The sequence below is a fragment of the Vicia villosa genome, linkage group LG5 (assembly GCF_029867415.1).
Source record: "Vicia villosa cultivar HV-30 ecotype Madison, WI linkage group LG5, Vvil1.0, whole genome shotgun sequence".
Classification (NCBI taxonomy): Eukaryota; Viridiplantae; Streptophyta; class Magnoliopsida; order Fabales; family Fabaceae; genus Vicia; species Vicia villosa.
In genome coordinates this window covers 152,455,862-152,474,462 of record NC_081184.1, presented here as the reverse complement: position 1 = coordinate 152,474,462, position 18,601 = coordinate 152,455,862, and the positions used below count along the sequence as shown (strand labels likewise).

Below are 18,601 nucleotides of genomic sequence, written 5' to 3'. Positions count from 1 at the left end.
TCACCTGTTTGCCTTTTTGTCGTCTGCCTTAAAAAACATCCACACGTGCGATGCCTTGACTAGCAACATGTTCTAATCTCATCCATAGTCAAAGGACAAATGTTGATTTGGCTACTTTCGTAAGTACTAAGTTAGGTGAAAATTTTCGCACGTATTCTAGTTCACCACATATTCGACATGTTAATAAATAAATCATTCAATTGTAACATGTTGAAGTTTAATAGTCAATTCGAGTTAGGGAGGATAATGTGTAGTCTTTTTTATTTGAGTAGCTTAACATAGTACATGTGTTTGTATAGAAAACTATGAATTATGTCACTTATGTTTTCTTACGAATTTAATTACATCAATTTCGTTGTAGGTTGCGTCAAAAAACAATTAAGAAACCATCGAGAAGCAAGATTGGACGCGGTCATAAATATAACTTTTTTTCTACGTCCATAAATATGATGTCAATATTAATTAAGTGAAAAATGAAGCTTCGAGGAAAAGCACACGAGCATTTTTTTTAATTCATTTCAACGACGACTAATGAGTCTATAAAATGGTACCAAAACGCACGTAAAGGAAGAAAGAAAAAGCATCAATCAAAATGAAATTATCAGAGTTAGAAGCGGCAGGAACAAAGTGCAAAGAGCACATAAATGACAAACAACTACCTGGTGTTTGCTATTATTGTTTAAGAGACAAACTTTCAAAGGTAAACAACAACACCAACAACAACAACTACAAACAGGTTCATCATGTACTTCAATCTCCACAACACTTTTCTTCATCTTCATCAAAGTATATGTCTCAATCTCAAGGTCATAGCCGCCGCATTCACCGTCGCCAAACATCTAGTGTGATGGATTCTTTTTCCTCCAATATGGATAGCTTCAATTATGGGTTAAAGAAGAGCAACTCGATTGCTTTTGTTTCAACAAGCCAAATCAGAGAAGGGGAAGTTTATGGAAATATTAAGAAAAGAAGCTTTTGGTCCAAGCTACTAAAATTGACAAGGAAGGATGTAAAAGAAGGTTTGATGCATTCAAGAACAATGAAGGAGAGAAAGGGTTGACTTTTCTTTATGAGTTTAACTAGATCCACTTTGTTTTTTAAGTTTTGATAATGTAACTTACACATAATTAAATTGCAATAATTCTACTGTAATTATTCTGCTTATGGAATTTATACAATACTTACTTTACTCTCTAAAGTGAATTTCTCATAGAGAAACTAAATCTGATTATACTCTGTTTATGTGATTAATTTGGAACGTGTAAACTAACAAGAAAAAAATATATGAAAAAAGAAAAAGAGGAGTAAGCATGAGAGATTTCTCTACTACTGTACATGATAGAATGGAAACTGCATTACCAATTTCTTGAACACTTTCATAACTTCTTGCATAAACTATCGCGCTGTCTAGAAGAACCGGAAATATTGTCCTCCGTCGAATTATCTTCATCATTGTAAAAGGCTTGATCAATTGAAGGCTGTATGGAAATTGCATTACCAATTTTTGCCCAAACTATCGACTTCATCTAGAAGATCGGTCATTGTAAGAGGCTTGGTCCATTGAAGGCTGTTTCAGTCTTTGAAATATATCATCAAGGGATTCAGATGAGGAAACATTAGAGATCCTATCTTGCTGTGTTTGACGTATGGGTAAATAACCTTTGGCGCCGCTAACGTCGGCCTTGAAACTTGTAAAGCCTTTTTTTAATGTTTGCCATGTGGAACCAAAACCAGAAGTTCCAGATGTATTACCATCATGAGTGTTGCCTTTATCGAGCAAGGAAACCTTAGCAGAATCTAAGTTTCTCTCTTCTACATTCCATTTAGATGCTAGTCCACTCTGCTGTCTGACAGCAGCATACTTGCTGCTGATCGCGTCTCTGCTCGAACTATATCTCCTTGTCTCTTCCTTCAAAGTTTTGGACAGACGTCCATTAATACCGGCATTAGTTAAAGTGGAAGTTCCATTCATTTCAACAGCATTCTCCTCCTGAACAATAAAAGTAATGACATGAGTCGAAATGTTTGAAAGAGCAGAGTAACAAGTGTTATTCTTGCAGCTGTCAAAGTCACGATAATGAGAAATGATTGCTTCCTTTTTTTGGGGGGTGGGTGGGTGGGTCAAAGTCAAACATACCATAATGTTGTTGCTTGGATCAACGACAGTGCTATTAAAATTCCTCGCAAGTGGAACAACTTGCTCGCCTACTTTACGACCTTGTTCAAGCCAATACCGTTCTACAGATTATATGAATTCAATCATAAGCAATAGTATCACAAATTTAATATCCTACTATAGATAAGCTTTTGAGTTTAGACATTATTTGCCATTTAACTTGAACTAAAGCTTTAACAACCAAGAAGTCTTGGCATGCATACCTTTCTGCAAGATAATTAACCCTGATGGATTGAAACCATCCAAATCTTCTGCTTCAGTTTTGAAAATAAATCTTTTCCAACCACCCAGAAAATGAAATACCCTGTCAAAAAAGTTGCTTGCAACCAAAAGGGTGTATATAACCATTATAAGTGGAAAGATTTTGTTAAATTTATCTCCAAAGAAAGGGACAGCATTATCAATGTTCCCCATTCGCTGCAAACAATTGCAAAATGCACCGAGTCAAAAAAAAGATTAATAGAAAGAAAGAAATGCATGAAACCATGATAAAGTAATTACCTGTTCAAATATAGTTGTTTTATCAGACCCTAGGCGAATGAGGTTGAGAAAGTTGTATGATACTGGGGGAGCATAGCGGGCAATCATACTAGGAACGAGATAGAAAATAAGTTATATTCGGTAGATAGCACGGGAAATTTGGGAAACAATGCACTAATATCACTTACGAGCATATCATAAGCAGGTTAACTGGGCTGGTCTGCCTGGGTGTCAATGAGTAAAACACCAGCCTTCCAATTTTGAACAAGGAGAAGTATGTGCAAATGCACATGTACATGAGTGGAACAAAAGCAAAAGCCTAAGCAAGAAATTGAAGATATGTGATTCAGAAAGCAGCTTGTCTTTATTAATATAATAATACGGCAAGCAAATTACACAAATATGTAAATGTTAAGATGTGAATGGATGTATGTTTATAACTATTTTATACTATTAGTGCATACAAATTAAATCTGAGTAATTTGCATGCATTGACTTAATGCATAACCCAACTCCAAAAGTGAGTTTAAGTCCTAGGTAGTGAATTACAACCTTAGCCAAAAGAATGCAAGTTTATTTTAGCCAAGAAAAGATAGGCAGAGAACCAATTATATTTAAAATAAAATAGGGTCATGCTAACATGTTGCCTTTAGGGCACATGTTAAGGATACTATAATTAGAAAAAAGCAAGTGTAATAAAGTCATATTTAAAATTTCAAAAATTGAATGCACGCATTTCAAAAGAATATTTTTATAACTTGTGTCTTTGGGGCACACGTTAGCTTTTTCCAACAAAATAAAATAAAGCTCGAGTGCAATTGACTAGTTAATATGCACCCCAAAGAGGCCCAATTACTCCATCACTAGGAAGTTCATATGAGTCGTGTCAAACGTTAATCTTAAAATTTTGTAAGATTATCCAAATTCTAGGATGAAATCTTAATCATAAACTTGTGTTCGACAAGGTTAGATATGTGAGTCTGTGTGTGTGTTTGTATGTCTGCATACATTTATATCGCTCTACCTGCACAAGCATCTCCTGTGTTCCAACAGACTTTATGAGAATTGAGAAAAGTGATAGATCGACACTAGGTAGAAGAGTTGCCTCTGCTAGAAGAATTGCAACAGACATGATACCAAGTATAACGGCCAACCCTTTTTCAATTTGTATTCTCAAAATGCATCGCCAGAAAAATTCTGCAAAGAAAGATCATTTATTTAGAAAATTAAATCAAATCTTCTTTATACTATATTAGGTGTGTGTGCACGCGCATGTGTGGATACAAACACGGATATAACATTTGCATTATTTCATTATGACATGATCGTTGAGAGTCCCTCCATAATGCCCACATTTCTCAAATACATGGGGGATTTGAGAGGGATAGATGCAAGCAAGCATGTTGATCTCCAAGAACAATGGAGTGAGAATTAATGCAATTCGAGAGTTTCACTCTAGATTTCGAGCTTGCTTGGTAAGATATATTAATATAAACCATTCTGGCTGGGTAAGATTGAGAGTAATATTTAATTTGTCAAGAGAACCATCGTAAATTGTACTTCATAATGAAGACGTTTAGTTTGGGTTATAAGATCTTGTGATTTTTCCATTTCATATTGAGAGGGTTTTTCACATCAAGAGTCTTGGTGTTAATGTGTTGCATTCTTTACTCTTTATTTTTCTTGTTGTCTATCCGAACCACACGGCTTTTGTCCAAGCATTTACAACAAGGTTAACTTCTTAACTCCACATTCTTCTTATATATTATGATGACATAATACATTGATTGTGGCATGAAATCAAACTGAGAAAGTTAAAACATATCACATGACATAAGAAATATAAAATTAAGAAACTTCAAAAACAAAGAACAGCATGATAAATATGAGCAGATTACATGGACTTCACACAAGGTTTGTTAGAATTAGATTCAAAGTTCTTGTTTCCTTCAAAACCTAGGAAACGTCCATTGGAAAATTCAACGTTTCAAAATGACTGCCAATATACATAATTGTATTGAATATTAATTCATATTATGCATATACAACAATGTATTGTAATTATAGTAGTTAAACTTTTGTTGCCATATATATTCATGTTAATCAGCTATAGTTTGCCGTGGGAGCACCGATCCTCGTTGTGAGCAAGTGGCCGAGGTCTTTTGGGGGAGACCAGGCCTACTTCAGCCCCATTTAGCGTTTGGGTCCAAAAATACCACCCAAAACAGAGCATATGATCCAGGAGCAAGGTCGCGTGTTTTACACATTGCTCTGTCACTCTACTTCAATCTATGGAACTCTGGTGAACACATGTGTGATCCTTCACCTTATGTCAGTTTTTTGAGATTATGTTTAAGAATAAATAGGGAAAGGTCAGGGAAAATCAGTTATTAGGAAGTTTTTGAGAGATTATAGGGAGGGAGAGACCAAGCTCTTAGAGCTCTAATTCTTGGTAGGGAACCATTGTAACCAGTCTGATGCCTGCATTTCTGCAATTCTTTGATTATGTGTAATTCTGTTTCATGTTGTAGTTCTGCTTTATTATAATAAAAGTCAGTTTCCTCTATTAAATTATATTTTGGTACCAGTTTCTAACATAATACAGTGTCAATTGCAGGGGGGGAAATTAAGTGGAGTTAGGAACAGGTATGTCAACAGAGATTCTTATAATTACCTAAAGTGTCGAATAAAGACCCTAACTTGCCAGTCCGAACAGGTCTGAAGCTTGACATATATTTCCTGAAATAATAACATCAAAAAATTGCATAAAGTTAGCTGGAACAGCTTTTAAATACTATTGAAGCAAATTGAAATGGGGCGAAAAAGCCAATTAGAAAAATAGAAGCAAACCATCCAGTTGTGTTGCGGCGTTCATAATTCTTAGACGTGTCTTCCAATTCTAGGGCTTCTAGTACATAAGTCATGTACTCACTGCAAAAGCAACAATATGAGGAAAATACCAAGAGAGCTAGATGTAAGGGTGTAAAAAAATTAAGAGCTACAACCAAATACCCACACACGCATATATACCAAGTTAATAGTTGGCTTTTGAAGGGTGGGTGGGTCTTAACTGCCAAGAAAAGGTGTTTAACATGACATGATCTCGTCATATATGTGGCAAGAAGAAATATATTTCCTCATGGGATACCATCAGAAAGTCAATATTTACGAAGTCTTTCATGCTAATAGAAGTTAGGAAGCTCTTAGAATGTGTGTTGGGCCTAACGCATTCCTACAAAACCAGCTTGTAAGGTGAGGGCTGCTCAAGCTTTATAAACACTACGCAATGTGGTACAAAACTCACCCTTTCAAACCCAACACATTGAAGGTGTTGGAGACTACATTAAATGCAAACCAAGTGCCGCAATTAAGGGAATAGGGGTGAACCGCAATTAAGGCGGAATTTTCAACACACTCCCTCACGCTCAAGTCTCAATTAGCCAGAAGTGTGGACGATGGAGGAAGCCCAACAACAGATCTAGGGTAGAATCTGATACCATCATAGAATGTGTAGGTTGGGTCTAACTCATATCCCTACAAAACCAGCTTTTAAGGTGAGGACTACCCAAGCTTTATAAAAACTACACAGTTTATATCTCTAAGCAATGAGAGACTAAATCCACCCCCCTCCAAACCCGACACAATGAAGGTGTTGGAGGTTACAATGAAGGCAAGCCGCGCAATTAGGCAACTAGGGACGAACCGCAATGAAGGCAGAATTCACAACATAATTAAAGCCAAAATTATCCTCATTCAAATAAGTATGTTTAACAAGAGCAATTATAGGAAGATTCATAAGTGAATTTGACTCAAAAGAAAATTCCTGACAAAATACATGTGTGTCATTTAAGAAAGATATTTTTTATATGGCCCTAATGAATAAATATTAGGTGTTGTAATTAACCTGAACAAATAATAAATGAATATGGTTCTAGAGGTGCATTTACTCCTAGGAAGAATATCACACTTGAATTACCATATACGGCTTCTATAAATAATTGAATAACAATTTTTCAAAAAACTAACTTAAAGGATGGATAATTATTTGCTTACCTTTTATATCTGTAGTACTCCTCAGTAGCCCCCCGAAGATGACGTCTTAATGTTGCCATTGACTTCTCATCAGTATCATAATCCATATCCCTTCCCCCTAGTCGTCCACCTTGTGGCGTGAAGGATGGATCTTCCCTAAACTGGAAAACTGAATGTTATCCCAACAATGAACCATGTTCTGTAATCAGAATCTTTAGCAAAGTGTAAGATTTATACCATTTGAGTTAGCATGTCATCAATTACATCCATGTAACGTCTTAGAGGATCACGCCTAGACATCTGATTTGAAGTGGCTCGAGCAACCTACAGAAATAAGTCATCATAGAACTTCAAGCTTTTGCCTTTTGCAGCAAGGAGCGGGTTTTAGAAAGTAAAAAAACAGGATTAGTCTAGAGTTTAACTGAACTGTGTTGATCCATTCCTATCTTGCATTACCCCCGGCCCCTACCCACATTGTTACTAGTAATGTATTAAGCTATTTATTGTGTCCTATCATTTGAGCTTAGTGTGTCTTATTAAGTGAGGAATGCCATTGGTGATAGTCTAGCATCAGAACAGATTGGTGGGATCTTAAATTAGACATAAAGTAGGCTAGGCTAAACAATGTTTTGCTTAATTTGATTCGACTAGTTCTAAAAATTATCTAACTTGGCATGCTACTTGTTATAGGTTTTATTTAGGCTTTACCTGATTTATTAGCCTATTTAAAGTTCTGTTTCATATTAAGGCTTTGAAATAGGCCATTTGGCCTATCTCAAATTAGGCTAACTAGCTAAAAAGCTGACGAGAATAAACTTTATGTACAATAGGGTCGGCCTAACATATTTTAAAGCCTTAAGTGAATTGCTACAAGCCTTTTCAAAATAAATAGTACTCCTTCCGTCTCATAATAAGTGTCCTATTTGAGTTTTGCACGGTTCTTAAGAAAATGATTGAATGTGTTGGTTTTAATGATAAAGTTAATATCATTTACTAAAATACCCTTATTTCTTATAGGTAGTAGAGTAGTTGAAAAACGTGAAAGTTAATAAGTAGGGGTATAGTAGTGGAAAAAATTAATAAATGTTGCATTGGTTTTTTAAAGAGACATTTATTTTGAGACATGAAAAAAATGCAAATGGGACACTTATTATGAGACGAAGGGAGTAATATTTATCAATAAAAAATCTATATTGGAACATAATAGCCGTAGTCAAAATTAATAGTGGTAATGAGATTTTTGTTTAAGCCTTAGTTTTGTTTTTGTTTTCAATTATTGGAACATAATAGCCATTTTTTGGAAGCATTTTTTTCCATTAATATACACAGAAATGGAAAAAGAAATAGCAAAACATAAAAATAGTAAAATGTAACAGTTGTTGTTATTGAATTCGGGACCGTCTGGTTTGCCTCAAGTTTTCAACCGATGCGCTATTATAAAAATCTTAATTTAATACTGAATTGTTAATATATAACATAAATTATTTATGGGGGCCTAAATTTACCGATTCCATAATCCAAAAAATAGAAGCCTAAATAAAGTCCTAGCTTTAGTGGCTTTAGGGTTGGGTCACCCTGTGTACAATAATAACAAACTTGTTATGAAAACTAAAACTAATACTACTCAATAGCATGGGGCATAAGGGTGGAAGTGGAACTAGGTAAGATTGAGTTGAATTCCTTCAAACTGAGCATAAGTTTGCTTGCATGGGATTGGCATATTTTCACACACGGATTGGGAAAACATAAAACATAAATTGTACGAACCACTTACAACAATAGCATTTGAGAGTTCTTGATGAGCATCATCAAGTTCAACAGCCATTTTAGCAATTTTGTGGGAAAGAACTTTTTGACGGGTAGTCCAGTCAGCATTTCTCCAAACATTCTTCGGTATTTCACTCAAACCGAAACCAAGAAGAAATGCACCAGTAACTAGTCCGAAAGTATTTGAGCAAGCCATGGCAAATCCCAAAATACTTCCACTCCTGCTTATAAATGAATCAACTAAATAGAGTTATTGTAAAACAACAGGGGGCCTTCACTTGACACACATACATACACACACACACTTATGCACATGTGACCATCATGTCAAAAAAATAAACTGACAGGAAGAAGGTAAGCATTTAAGCATCCATGACAGTAATAAAACAGGCAAGCTGTTGATTAACACTGAAAATCTGAGTTATATGCATTTTATAGCTTTCCAAATGTACTCGTGGCCTTTTAATGTGATGAAAACTGAAACACTTATTACAGAAACAAAATCTTGGAAAGACATCAAATCGAGTTTCCTTGAAATGTACTTATCAACACATTGCAATGATATCATCTAGGAGTAAATGCAAATGTGTCAAAAAAACTATAAACGTTGGATAAAATATGGCTTGCAAATGAACAGCTTTAACAGATAAAAAAAGTGCATTGCCGATGCCCCATAAAATCTAGTTCATTTAATTCACAAACAAAAAAAGAAATAAAAAGAGGTCTTTTGGGGCACAAACTTCTGGAATATTTCATTCATGTAAAAAAAAAGTACCTACCCTTATGGCATTATAAATATTCAACAAAAAATTATATTAGTTTCTGTGTGGACATTGAGGAAACAGTACACCTCTCAAAGAGAAAATAAGAATATTCATTCAAAGAAACATAATTAGATAACAACTAAGGTTAAGAAGACAAGAACTAACCAGTGTCTCTGCATCATAATGAGAAGAATAAGTCCAATAAGGCCAATGGATCCCAAAATTAGATAAAAGACCGAGTTAACATGTATGCTAGTCTTCAATCTTTCTGATATCGTGAAGTCACCGGCATCTTCAAAACCCTGAATAAGGGGCACGACAGCCCTGCTTAGGATAGCATAATTTAATACATGAGCAAATTTGCACTTCTGATCTGTAAATTCCATTTATATACTTCCTTCCTTGGGATACTTGGTAAGAATGTACTATCTTACACAAGAATAAGAGACGAAGGCAAGTAACAGTAAAACAAATAAGCAAATAGCATAATAGCTCGAACACAAAATCTTCTATGGTTTACAACTACGCTTAATAAATAATGTTTTGTAATTTGTTATTGTTTACAGCATGGCTTAAGCCTTAAAATCTGACCGTGCTTCATATACTAACTAGAAGTTCAATGTTAAAGATATCAAATTAGGGTGTCAACTAGAGGAGGAGTAGTAAAGGAAAACAAGACAAAGAGGTTGGAGTAGTTTAGGAAACGGTCAGGTGGATAAGGGTAGTTACACGATGGGTTAGAAGTTAGAACCTAGGAGGTAAAGTTTGTTAAGAGCAATGCCTTAGCTTAAATAGTTGGAGGGATAGATGAAAATGTATTTGGAATTGTTAGTGGTGGGAACCTGAGCAGCAGCTAAGTTGTGAAAAAGAGGAACCCTTAGTTGAATTGAAGGGAAAAATCCATCGAAGAAATTTCTATCCTTTGTATGCTTGTCATTCACCCTACCATCTCATAATGGTTCCATCTTTTTCTATCTTATTTATCTTTCATCTCTCTTTTCCTAGGGTCTGTAACACAGCCGAAAGAAAAAAAAAAATTAAAATTTCATCATATGCGTGTTAATAAAAATCAGAGTAGTCATTAGCGGAGCGGCGCTATTCCGATATAGCAGAGCGGAGGCCGACCGCTATAAGAAAAGCCTTCACAGTGCATAACCCTATAGTGGTTCCCGGACAGGAGCTGTTTCTGTCCCATTATCCTTTTCCCTTGTGAAAAATCAAAATTACCCCTTAAATTTAAAATGTTTTAAGGGTAATTTTGGGTTTTTTAATCAAATTTGAGTTGAGACTTGAGACTCAACCTTAACCTCACTTCACTGACATTTATGTAATTCAGTCGTTACAAAGAAAAATTACAAGTTCCTCCCTCAGCTCTCTCAACAGTTCTGCTTTGTTTGAATTGATGGAATCAGATGGAGCGGAATGAGATGGAATGGTATTCCATTGTTTGGTAGGATAATTTAAAATTGGATGGAGAGGAGCGGAATGAAGTGGTATGGATTTCATTACATACCATCATTTACCACCATATTTCTTCCCCTCCGATTTAGGCGGAATGAATAATTTGCTTATTCCATCCTAAAATCTCCCAACAATGGAATGATATATTTGTTCCACACTTCCACTCCACTCCGCTCCGTTCATTTCATGATATCCAAACATAGCCTCCGTCCTTCCCTCTACACTTCATATGTTTATAATTATTATTCATATAATTTGTTCAAAAAATAATCAAATAGCTACCATCCCATTATACACTATCCCGCTAAATATTGACCTTTCCCAATCTCAAGTATGCAACTCATTTGAACTAACACGAGAGATTATAAAAGTGTTGCGGACATAAATAAACATAGAAATACATACCAAGTAAGCAAAAAAGTACTCCAATACGACCAGCTCCAAAAGAAAGAAATGCCACCATTATCCGAAAGGGAAGATATTGTCTGTACATGTAAAACAAAGAAACGACATTATATGAAACTATTTCACATGCAATTCATAATTCTCTTTGATGCTTAAGGGATAGAAAAGGAATAGTAATAGTACCAGCCAGATGTCAGCGGGGACGAGGATGATGATAGAGAGGGAAACGAACCAGGTGTATCCGACGGTGAAGAGGACGTAGAGAGGTACGGAAGGTCCGGCGAAGTAGCGGAGTGTCAATAGCACCATCCCCATTGTGAGGGGAAGAGAAATCAGGTAAAACACCCACATCTTCGATTGATCGGTTTCGATCGATGAGAGTGGCAGTGACTTTCAGGCTAAGTATACTATTACTATCAACTTCGTTCCAACTGCACCGTCATCGTCACTCCACCCCTCTTGCATATTGGGCTTTATGGACGCCTTCAACGGCCCACTTTTATTTTGTTATTCTTCTGTATAATCTTTTTGAAAATTTGACTTTTCAACCCCACCTCCCACCCCCACCCCATACTTTTCTGATGCAACCATTTTTTTAGCCATCTAGCCATCAGATGTCTTTGATAATAGACATTCGATTTGACTTTTTTATAAAATTTATTAAAAAAAATTTGCTTTTTTCTATTGACGCGAACCCGACGTGACGGTCGGATTCCATCACATCCAGGTGCAGGACGGGGGGTTTAGGAGGCAATTGATGGCGAGGATGAGCATGTAGGTGCATCTGCATCTACTCCACAATTGTCGCAGTTTCCACGAGGGTCATATTATATGTCTCTTCTGGTATAGTACAAGCATCATGTTGCTTAGGCGAGGTAAGTAAATGATAGTGACTTTGTGTTAAATAAGTTTTAATATTAATTTTATATTTTATAAAAAAATACTTTAAATTGTGTCGCGGCGCGAAAAATATCCGAGCAAATAAATGCTCGAAATTCAATGAAGTCGTCAATGAAGTTTACTATTAAAGGGAAGATGTCGATAAACTTTAAAAAACAAAAATATGTTCATCGCAACCAAATTCAGGTTCGAGAGTTGATTATGCACGAGATAGGTATGATCTATTATAACCAACGAGAACCACTTAATTAGCTTTGCGAATAAAAGTGTTAGATTGGGGTATTTTTATTTCTTCTAATCATTACGACATGTTTTTAAAAAATAGATAAAGGGGAAAATAGATTTTTTTTTATTAGGGTGCCTGATGAGATGTTTAATCTCGCTCCTACGTATCCTCAAGTGCGACGAGAAATTCAAAGCTATGTAGTTCTGGGTAGCAAAATTTTGTTTGCAGATTTATTTTAATTGTAAAAATGAGTTTAGTTGCGCTTGCGTGGTAAAAAGACTCATTGGTTGAAAAAAGACTCGTGCTTGGGCGATAAAAGAGACTCGTTGATGGAAATAAAAATATTCGCGCTTGGACGATAAACGTTTGTTGAAGAATTTGTTTGGTCGTATATGGGCAAAAGATAAATTTGATTGGTTGTAGTTGCTTTTAGACAGAATGAGTATTCGAAAGGCAAGTTATACGACTTGTATCCGAATACTCGGGAAGAAAGGGATATACATTCAATTAATCTTTTTTCATCTGATTTGATTAAGAAAAATATGTGAGGCGAATTGGGTCACGATTCTTTAAAGAAAGACAAGCATTCAAACGGCAAGTTACACGGCTTGTATCTGAATGTTCGGGAAAGAAAAGGATATACATCCAATTAATCATTTTTCTCCTACGAAAGAATGAATTAAATTCAATTCGTTTATTAAGTTTTGAACAAAACACAAGTTATACGGCTTGTATCCGAACACTAAAGAAAAAAAGGCATGCAACCAAGACGGGATTTGTCAATTAAAGTGAACCTTATTTAAGCACACATCAATAAAATAACCAAACAAATATCAAAACCTTGCTAACTTTACAACTGAGATATATTTTTTAAAACAAGGATGATTAATCAATTAGCATTCTAAATGATAACCAAAAATAACTACAATTATCTAACATACATATGGATAAAAAGAAAATAACCCAAAGAGTCAGGATGTGCAAATAGAAAAACGGGCCTAGGGCCAAATTTAGATCACAAATACAAACAAAATCAAATAATGATAAAATAAATAATGAAAACAACATGGAGAATGAATCATAAAAATATAAATTAAAAAACAGGGGTTATGCATGAAGCAAACAAAGGATGTGTTGAGTAATTTGTGGGCCGAGATCTTGAGCCCATCAACACCATCAAATCCACACCAAAAAACAAACAAAACATAATGATGTAAAACGTAGCAAAGGGGGTGTCGAAATCAATTCAAGGGCCTAAGGCCCACGATTCAACCCAACACAAACCCTAAAATTCAAACAGAGAGAGACGCTAATAGGGAAAGGATATGAGTCGTCACCTTCCATTTTAAAATGCCCAAACTTACTCTCTCCTCATCACATCCTTTCACGTTTCTTCAAAAAAGTCAAACTACTCTCTTTTTCACTCACTTTCATCTCTCTCACATGCACAAAAACCAATCTCATTTTTCTTCTTTCACAAATACATACCAGTAATCCCTCCTTACTTATCTCAAATCACAAAATAATACAAAACTCAAAGATTAGAGAAAAAGTTTGATATCGGAAAGTGGTGGTCAAGGACAACGGAAGAGCAAAATCCAACGATGAATGTTGGATGTGTGTGCGAATGGCGGTGATTCAAAGATGTGTAGATTGGTGTGCGAATGACGGTGATGCAAAGGTGGTTATGTTGTTTTGCGTTTTCCGGCGATATGGGAGGTGAATTGGTGTGCCAATGACGTGTTGTTGTGGTGCATGTATGACACATGCGTGATTGAGTAGTGTGTGAATCTATCATGATTGTTTGTGAACCATTTACTATTTGAATGCATTCTCACCTCTTTTGTTGTTGGGGTTTGTGCTCCTCTTTGGGGTACCGATAAGCAGGTAACTGAGTAGCTGCTTAGAGATGGAAGATTGCGAGAGGCTATTCTTCTTTTAGTTTGTTTTACGTTTTATGTTATGTGCTTTGATTCTGTAACACTGAGTGGGGTGAACGTTATTTCATTATGTTTAATATGTTGCAGAGTTGGATGTTATACTCTCAACGTTTTATTTTTGTTTCTGTTGTTATGTGAAGTTGGTCTCTGCAATTGTTTTGAAATTTTAACAAAGTATTGAGTCATAACATGCATGCTTCGTATTATGTTGTTCAATAATTTCGCTGCATTTATACGCTAAGTGAAAGTGAGCATGCGGTTACAGGTGTTGAATGTTTTATTTTGAATTATAATTTGTTATAGAACAGATAGTGAATTGAGATCTGTGACATCCTAATGTGATTAAGTGTTAAACCTTGATTTAATTGGTATATTATATGCGGAGAAATAAGGGTGTTACATAATCCGTAGAGCCTAGATGTCGTAGCAACATGCCTGGACATCATCATGTCCAACATGTGTCCCTTCTGCACCTCCATACAACTTAAGCAAGTTAGATAAATCTTGACACTTTGAACACTTCTCCATATTGTTGTTTTGCAAAATGCAGCCAATCAAAAGAGCTAGTCCATAAGGAACTTCACTTGGAACAACCTATAGATACACGAACTAGTGTATGACTCACTCAGAAACACATGTGGATACATAAAATATGACCCACAAGTCAACCATCTAGAGTAAAAAGCTATGTCATCCAAAAGTTGCGGTTGACGGTGTTCGTCATAAAAATCATTTTAAATTTTTTTTTTTTGAAAAATTTTAATTTAAACTATGTTTTAATTTTTAATATTATATATTTATGTTACAAGAAGTCAAAATTAATTATTTAATTTATTAAAAATTAATATTTTAAAAAACATTTTTTATAAAAATCTTTCTTTTAAAAAACTATTTTTTTATAAAGTAAAACAAACGTATCCTATGTTCTAAATTAGTAGGACTCGTTCTCTTGTGAATTGGAAGATTAAGACAACAAAAATTATGTTATATTTATAAAATTTGAACATGACTATTGTAAAAGAAAATGAGCATTAGTTGTTTTTCAAGTATCATTTGAAGATATCCACATTCTTCGATAGGAATGGCAATTTGGTTGTAAAAAATACAATAGATATGATAAAAATCAACAAATTAGTTATTATAATCACAAAAAGGAGTAATTGTTCACTAAAATAAACAAATATAAATATGGGTACAAGTATTTATCCCTAGGGTTGGAAAGGAGTCAAATTAGTTTAGTTCAAATTTTGGAATTTAACTTTGTCTTAAAAATTTACTAGTTCAAAAATTATATAATTTATATGATGTTGATTTTATTTGTATAATTGTTTTAGAAATATTTTGCTTATTTGATAATATAAATTATTAATTAAACCTGTTAATTAACAAAAAAAATTATAGGGCTAAGATATAGAGTAAATCTTTAAACTTACTCTTAAAACAATATCATTCTTTTCATATATAATCGAGTTAACTCATAAACCTAACGAATCGAATTATGTATAGTTCAAGTTCACCTTATGTAGTTAACAATTTTAATTTTTTGCTCATATTAGATTCATGAACCTGATTCAACGATTTAATTGTCGAACCGAATTCTAAACTATTTTCAGATTGGTTGGGTACATGAGAATTGAGATGACAAGTAGAGACTTTGGACAAGATATTGCAGAATGTTGTCCAAATTAGAGATATAAAAACCGATACTATAATATCTTGTCCAAACTCTCTCCTTGTCATCTCAATTCCCATGTCTCTCTTCATCCTCATATTCCAAAAGATTGACAAGTCTATTTCTAATGTCATGATCAACAATAGGATTAGAGAAAGTTATTTAAAGATAATTAATCAAAGTATTCCCACTAAATATTTTCAATGCACTTTCCTCCATTTCTCTTTCCAATTTTACTTTGAGTATTATTTTTCATCTGTTACCTAAATGAATGTCACTGTGATAGATAATACCAAAATATTCATATGCTTCTAAAGTATGATGTTTATGAAAGAAAATAGCACATAATTTGCAAGTCAAACACATGTTTCGGCATGTAGCATGAGAGGACACATGTCCTTTTAAAAAAACACTTAACCTAATAAAGCAAGAGAAGAAAATGACTTCCGTTGAAACTTGAAAACTCACTATGGTAGAAAAGGACCCAATTATACTTTTTAATTTTATCTCATTCAATCAAAAAAAATTATATATATTTTTAATAAAATTGATAAAGTAATTCGCAGCCATAGCAATGATGCCATGGACCCAATGACAAAGTTCAGACAATAAACAACACTTACGATTCAACCACTCCAGATTTCTTTGTATGTATAGCAACAACTTTGGTTACTATTTAATGAAAATAACAGCTAAATATGACTAACCATAACCATAAACAATTAATTAAATCAAGTTGTGCATGTGAACGAAACATGTATCGTTTATAATTTATTGGAAAAGACTTGACTTGGCTTTCCCTTCAAAGTAAAAGTTGCACTTAAGAAAATGTTAAAAAATAAGGGTATCTTCAATGGTAACACACTACGTTAGTTATTTATAAATTACATTATAAGTTATTTTTTATTGATCATTAACAAGGAATTTATTCCAATGTCTATTTATTTTCTTTAAACTTAACTTTTTTCGGCATTCAACCTAGGGATGTCAATTGCATCTGTTAATGGGGATCCCTGTGGGGAATATCTGTGCGGAGATCCGAAGTTGGGGATTTTTTTCCCCGTGGGGATGGGGATGGAGGGAAAAGTTCCCCCGATAACACTTTGGGGCGGGGATTGGGAAAGTATCATCCGTCCCCGTGGATTCCCCGACTCCGAAGATATATGTTAATTTATATATTTTATATATTATATAATTATATAATTTTACAATGTATTAGAAAGTGAAGAGTCATTAGAAGTTATAGATTTGTCACACATAATCAACCACTTGCGCTGGACGACATCGGTATTGTGGTAGTAAATTAGTGGAAGCACGGTAGCAAGAAGTTATGTTACTATTTATTTATTTTTACATAAAAAATATTAGCAACATCAAGTTCTTTTGCTTTTTTTATTTATTATTGATGCAAGATGTATTTTGATTTTTTTTATAAAATAAAGATGCAAATATATGCGTTTTAAAAAATATGGAAAAAAAAAACAAAATACTAGTCTCATAGTTTTGATCAAAAAGTGTAGAAATTTTCTTAAAATTCGATCTCCGTGGATATCCGTGGGGATCTGTGGGGATGGGGATGAAGGGAAATATTCCCCCGTGGCGGGGATTGGGGATGGGGATGGGGACTAAATTTAGGGGCGGGGCGGGGAGTGGAGAAGCATCCTCCGAACAATATCTGCCCCGTTGACATCCCTAATTCAACCTCATAAAATTCTCTTAAATTTTTTTTCTTTATGCACTCGAGTTCTTAAGAGAATGGGGTTTTAATAATTTAGAGTTTGTGCCGAGAGATCATGGCACTGCCCAAATATTGTTTCCACCAGAAATCGAATTCGATATTTTCCAAATCACTCAATTATATAAGCATGCTTCAAAAAATGAGTGATATTGTCAAACCATCAAAATCTGCATTCATATGTTTCTAAAATATTTTGTAAATATTTTTACCCAAAATTTTGTTACACTGTAAAAATTGTTTTTTTTAAAAGTCAAAATAATCGGGCTCATAATAGGAAGAGGAAAAGGAGTGTAAAAAAAGATGAAAAGAGAAAGAAAAAAACAAGAAAGGTCTAAAGTATTGGTGTTTTTATAAAAGAGTTTATTTGAGATGTAATTTTACATTGTTATCCAATAAAAATATATCACTTTTTCACATCTTATAAGTAATTTAAAAATTTCAGTCAAATTAAACTAAATATATAGTCATAAGTGAGTATATTTTTTTTTATAAAACAAGACAATATGAAATTGATTTAAGTTACCATCAAACTTTTATCATTAACTTCAAGTAAAATTAATTAATTTTGATCAGCAAAATTGATTTCCATAAAAATAACACATTTTAAAAAATTCTTACGAGTGACTCGATAGTCGATACATTGATAAAACAATTAAAAGAAACACGAGTATATATATATATATATATATATATATATATATATATATATATATATATATATATATATATATATATATATATATATATATATATATATATATATATATATATATATATATATATATAAACATGTTATATTGACTTGTATTTGTATTTTTAAAACAAACTTTCATTCTAAAAATTCTATAATGTAATGTCTGTCTGCAAATGAAGAAAATAAAGTGATCGAAAATCGAGATGGTTCAGAAATAAAGGGGAATTATTTGGTCAGACACAATTTGGTGGAAATTCTCTTTATAGATTTTAGGCCTCTTATTCTTCTGTGCTTTGCTGTGCCTTTTTATTTAAAAGTCAACTCAATTGAAAAATGCTTCCATTGG

At 33.9% G+C, this 18,601-nt stretch overlaps 2 protein-coding genes across 4 annotated transcripts; one reads left to right on the top strand and one right to left on the bottom strand.

Annotated features, from left to right (window-relative positions):
- Positions 1-523: 523 nt before the first annotated feature.
- LOC131603258 (uncharacterized) lies at positions 524-1,192 on the top strand. Its single transcript, XM_058875560.1, has one exon. It carries the CDS (start codon positions 593-595, stop codon positions 1,058-1,060), a length of 468 nt encoding a protein of 155 aa, XP_058731543.1. The 5' UTR covers positions 524-592; the 3' UTR covers positions 1,061-1,192.
- A 33-nt stretch (positions 1,193-1,225) lies between these two features.
- On the bottom strand, positions 1,226-11,542 carry LOC131603257 (uncharacterized). Of its 3 annotated transcripts, none has more exons than XM_058875557.1 (14): positions 11,269-11,542; positions 11,086-11,165; positions 9,385-9,546; positions 8,463-8,676; positions 6,926-7,012; positions 6,710-6,849; positions 5,507-5,587; positions 5,331-5,395; positions 3,681-3,853; positions 2,845-2,975; positions 2,678-2,765; positions 2,380-2,593; positions 2,138-2,238; positions 1,226-1,990 (listed from the first exon to the last, which is right to left on the bottom strand). In XM_058875557.1, exons 1-14 carry the CDS (start codon positions 11,434-11,436, stop codon positions 1,523-1,525), a joined length of 2,172 nt encoding a protein of 723 aa, XP_058731540.1. In that variant the 5' UTR covers positions 11,437-11,542; the 3' UTR covers positions 1,226-1,522. The 3 variants fall into 3 exon arrangements, with proteins under 3 accessions (XP_058731540.1, XP_058731541.1, XP_058731542.1); XM_058875558.1 differs by having other exon boundaries at positions 9,385-9,543; XM_058875559.1 differs by having other exon boundaries at positions 9,385-9,521; positions 11,269-11,315.
- Between the last annotated feature and the right edge of the window lie 7,059 nt (positions 11,543-18,601).

Bases quoted from the DNA above. Each gene is read 5' to 3' on its own strand.
- LOC131603257 (XM_058875557.1), bottom strand. From the start codon at position 11,436: ATGTGGGTGTTTTACCTGATTTCTCTTCCCCTCACAATGGGGATGGTG. The intron at 2,976-3,680 runs GTAGAGCGATAT...TTTCTTGCTTAG, and splicing joins CACAGGAGATGCTTGTGCAG to GCTTTTGCTTTTGTTCCACT. The intron at 2,766-2,844 runs GTAAGTGATATT...TCTCGTTCCTAG, and splicing joins AACCTGCTTATGATATGCTC to TATGATTGCCCGCTATGCTC.
- LOC131603258 (XM_058875560.1), top strand. From the start codon at position 593: ATGAAATTATCAGAGTTAGAAGCGGCAGGAACAAAGTGCAAAGAGCAC.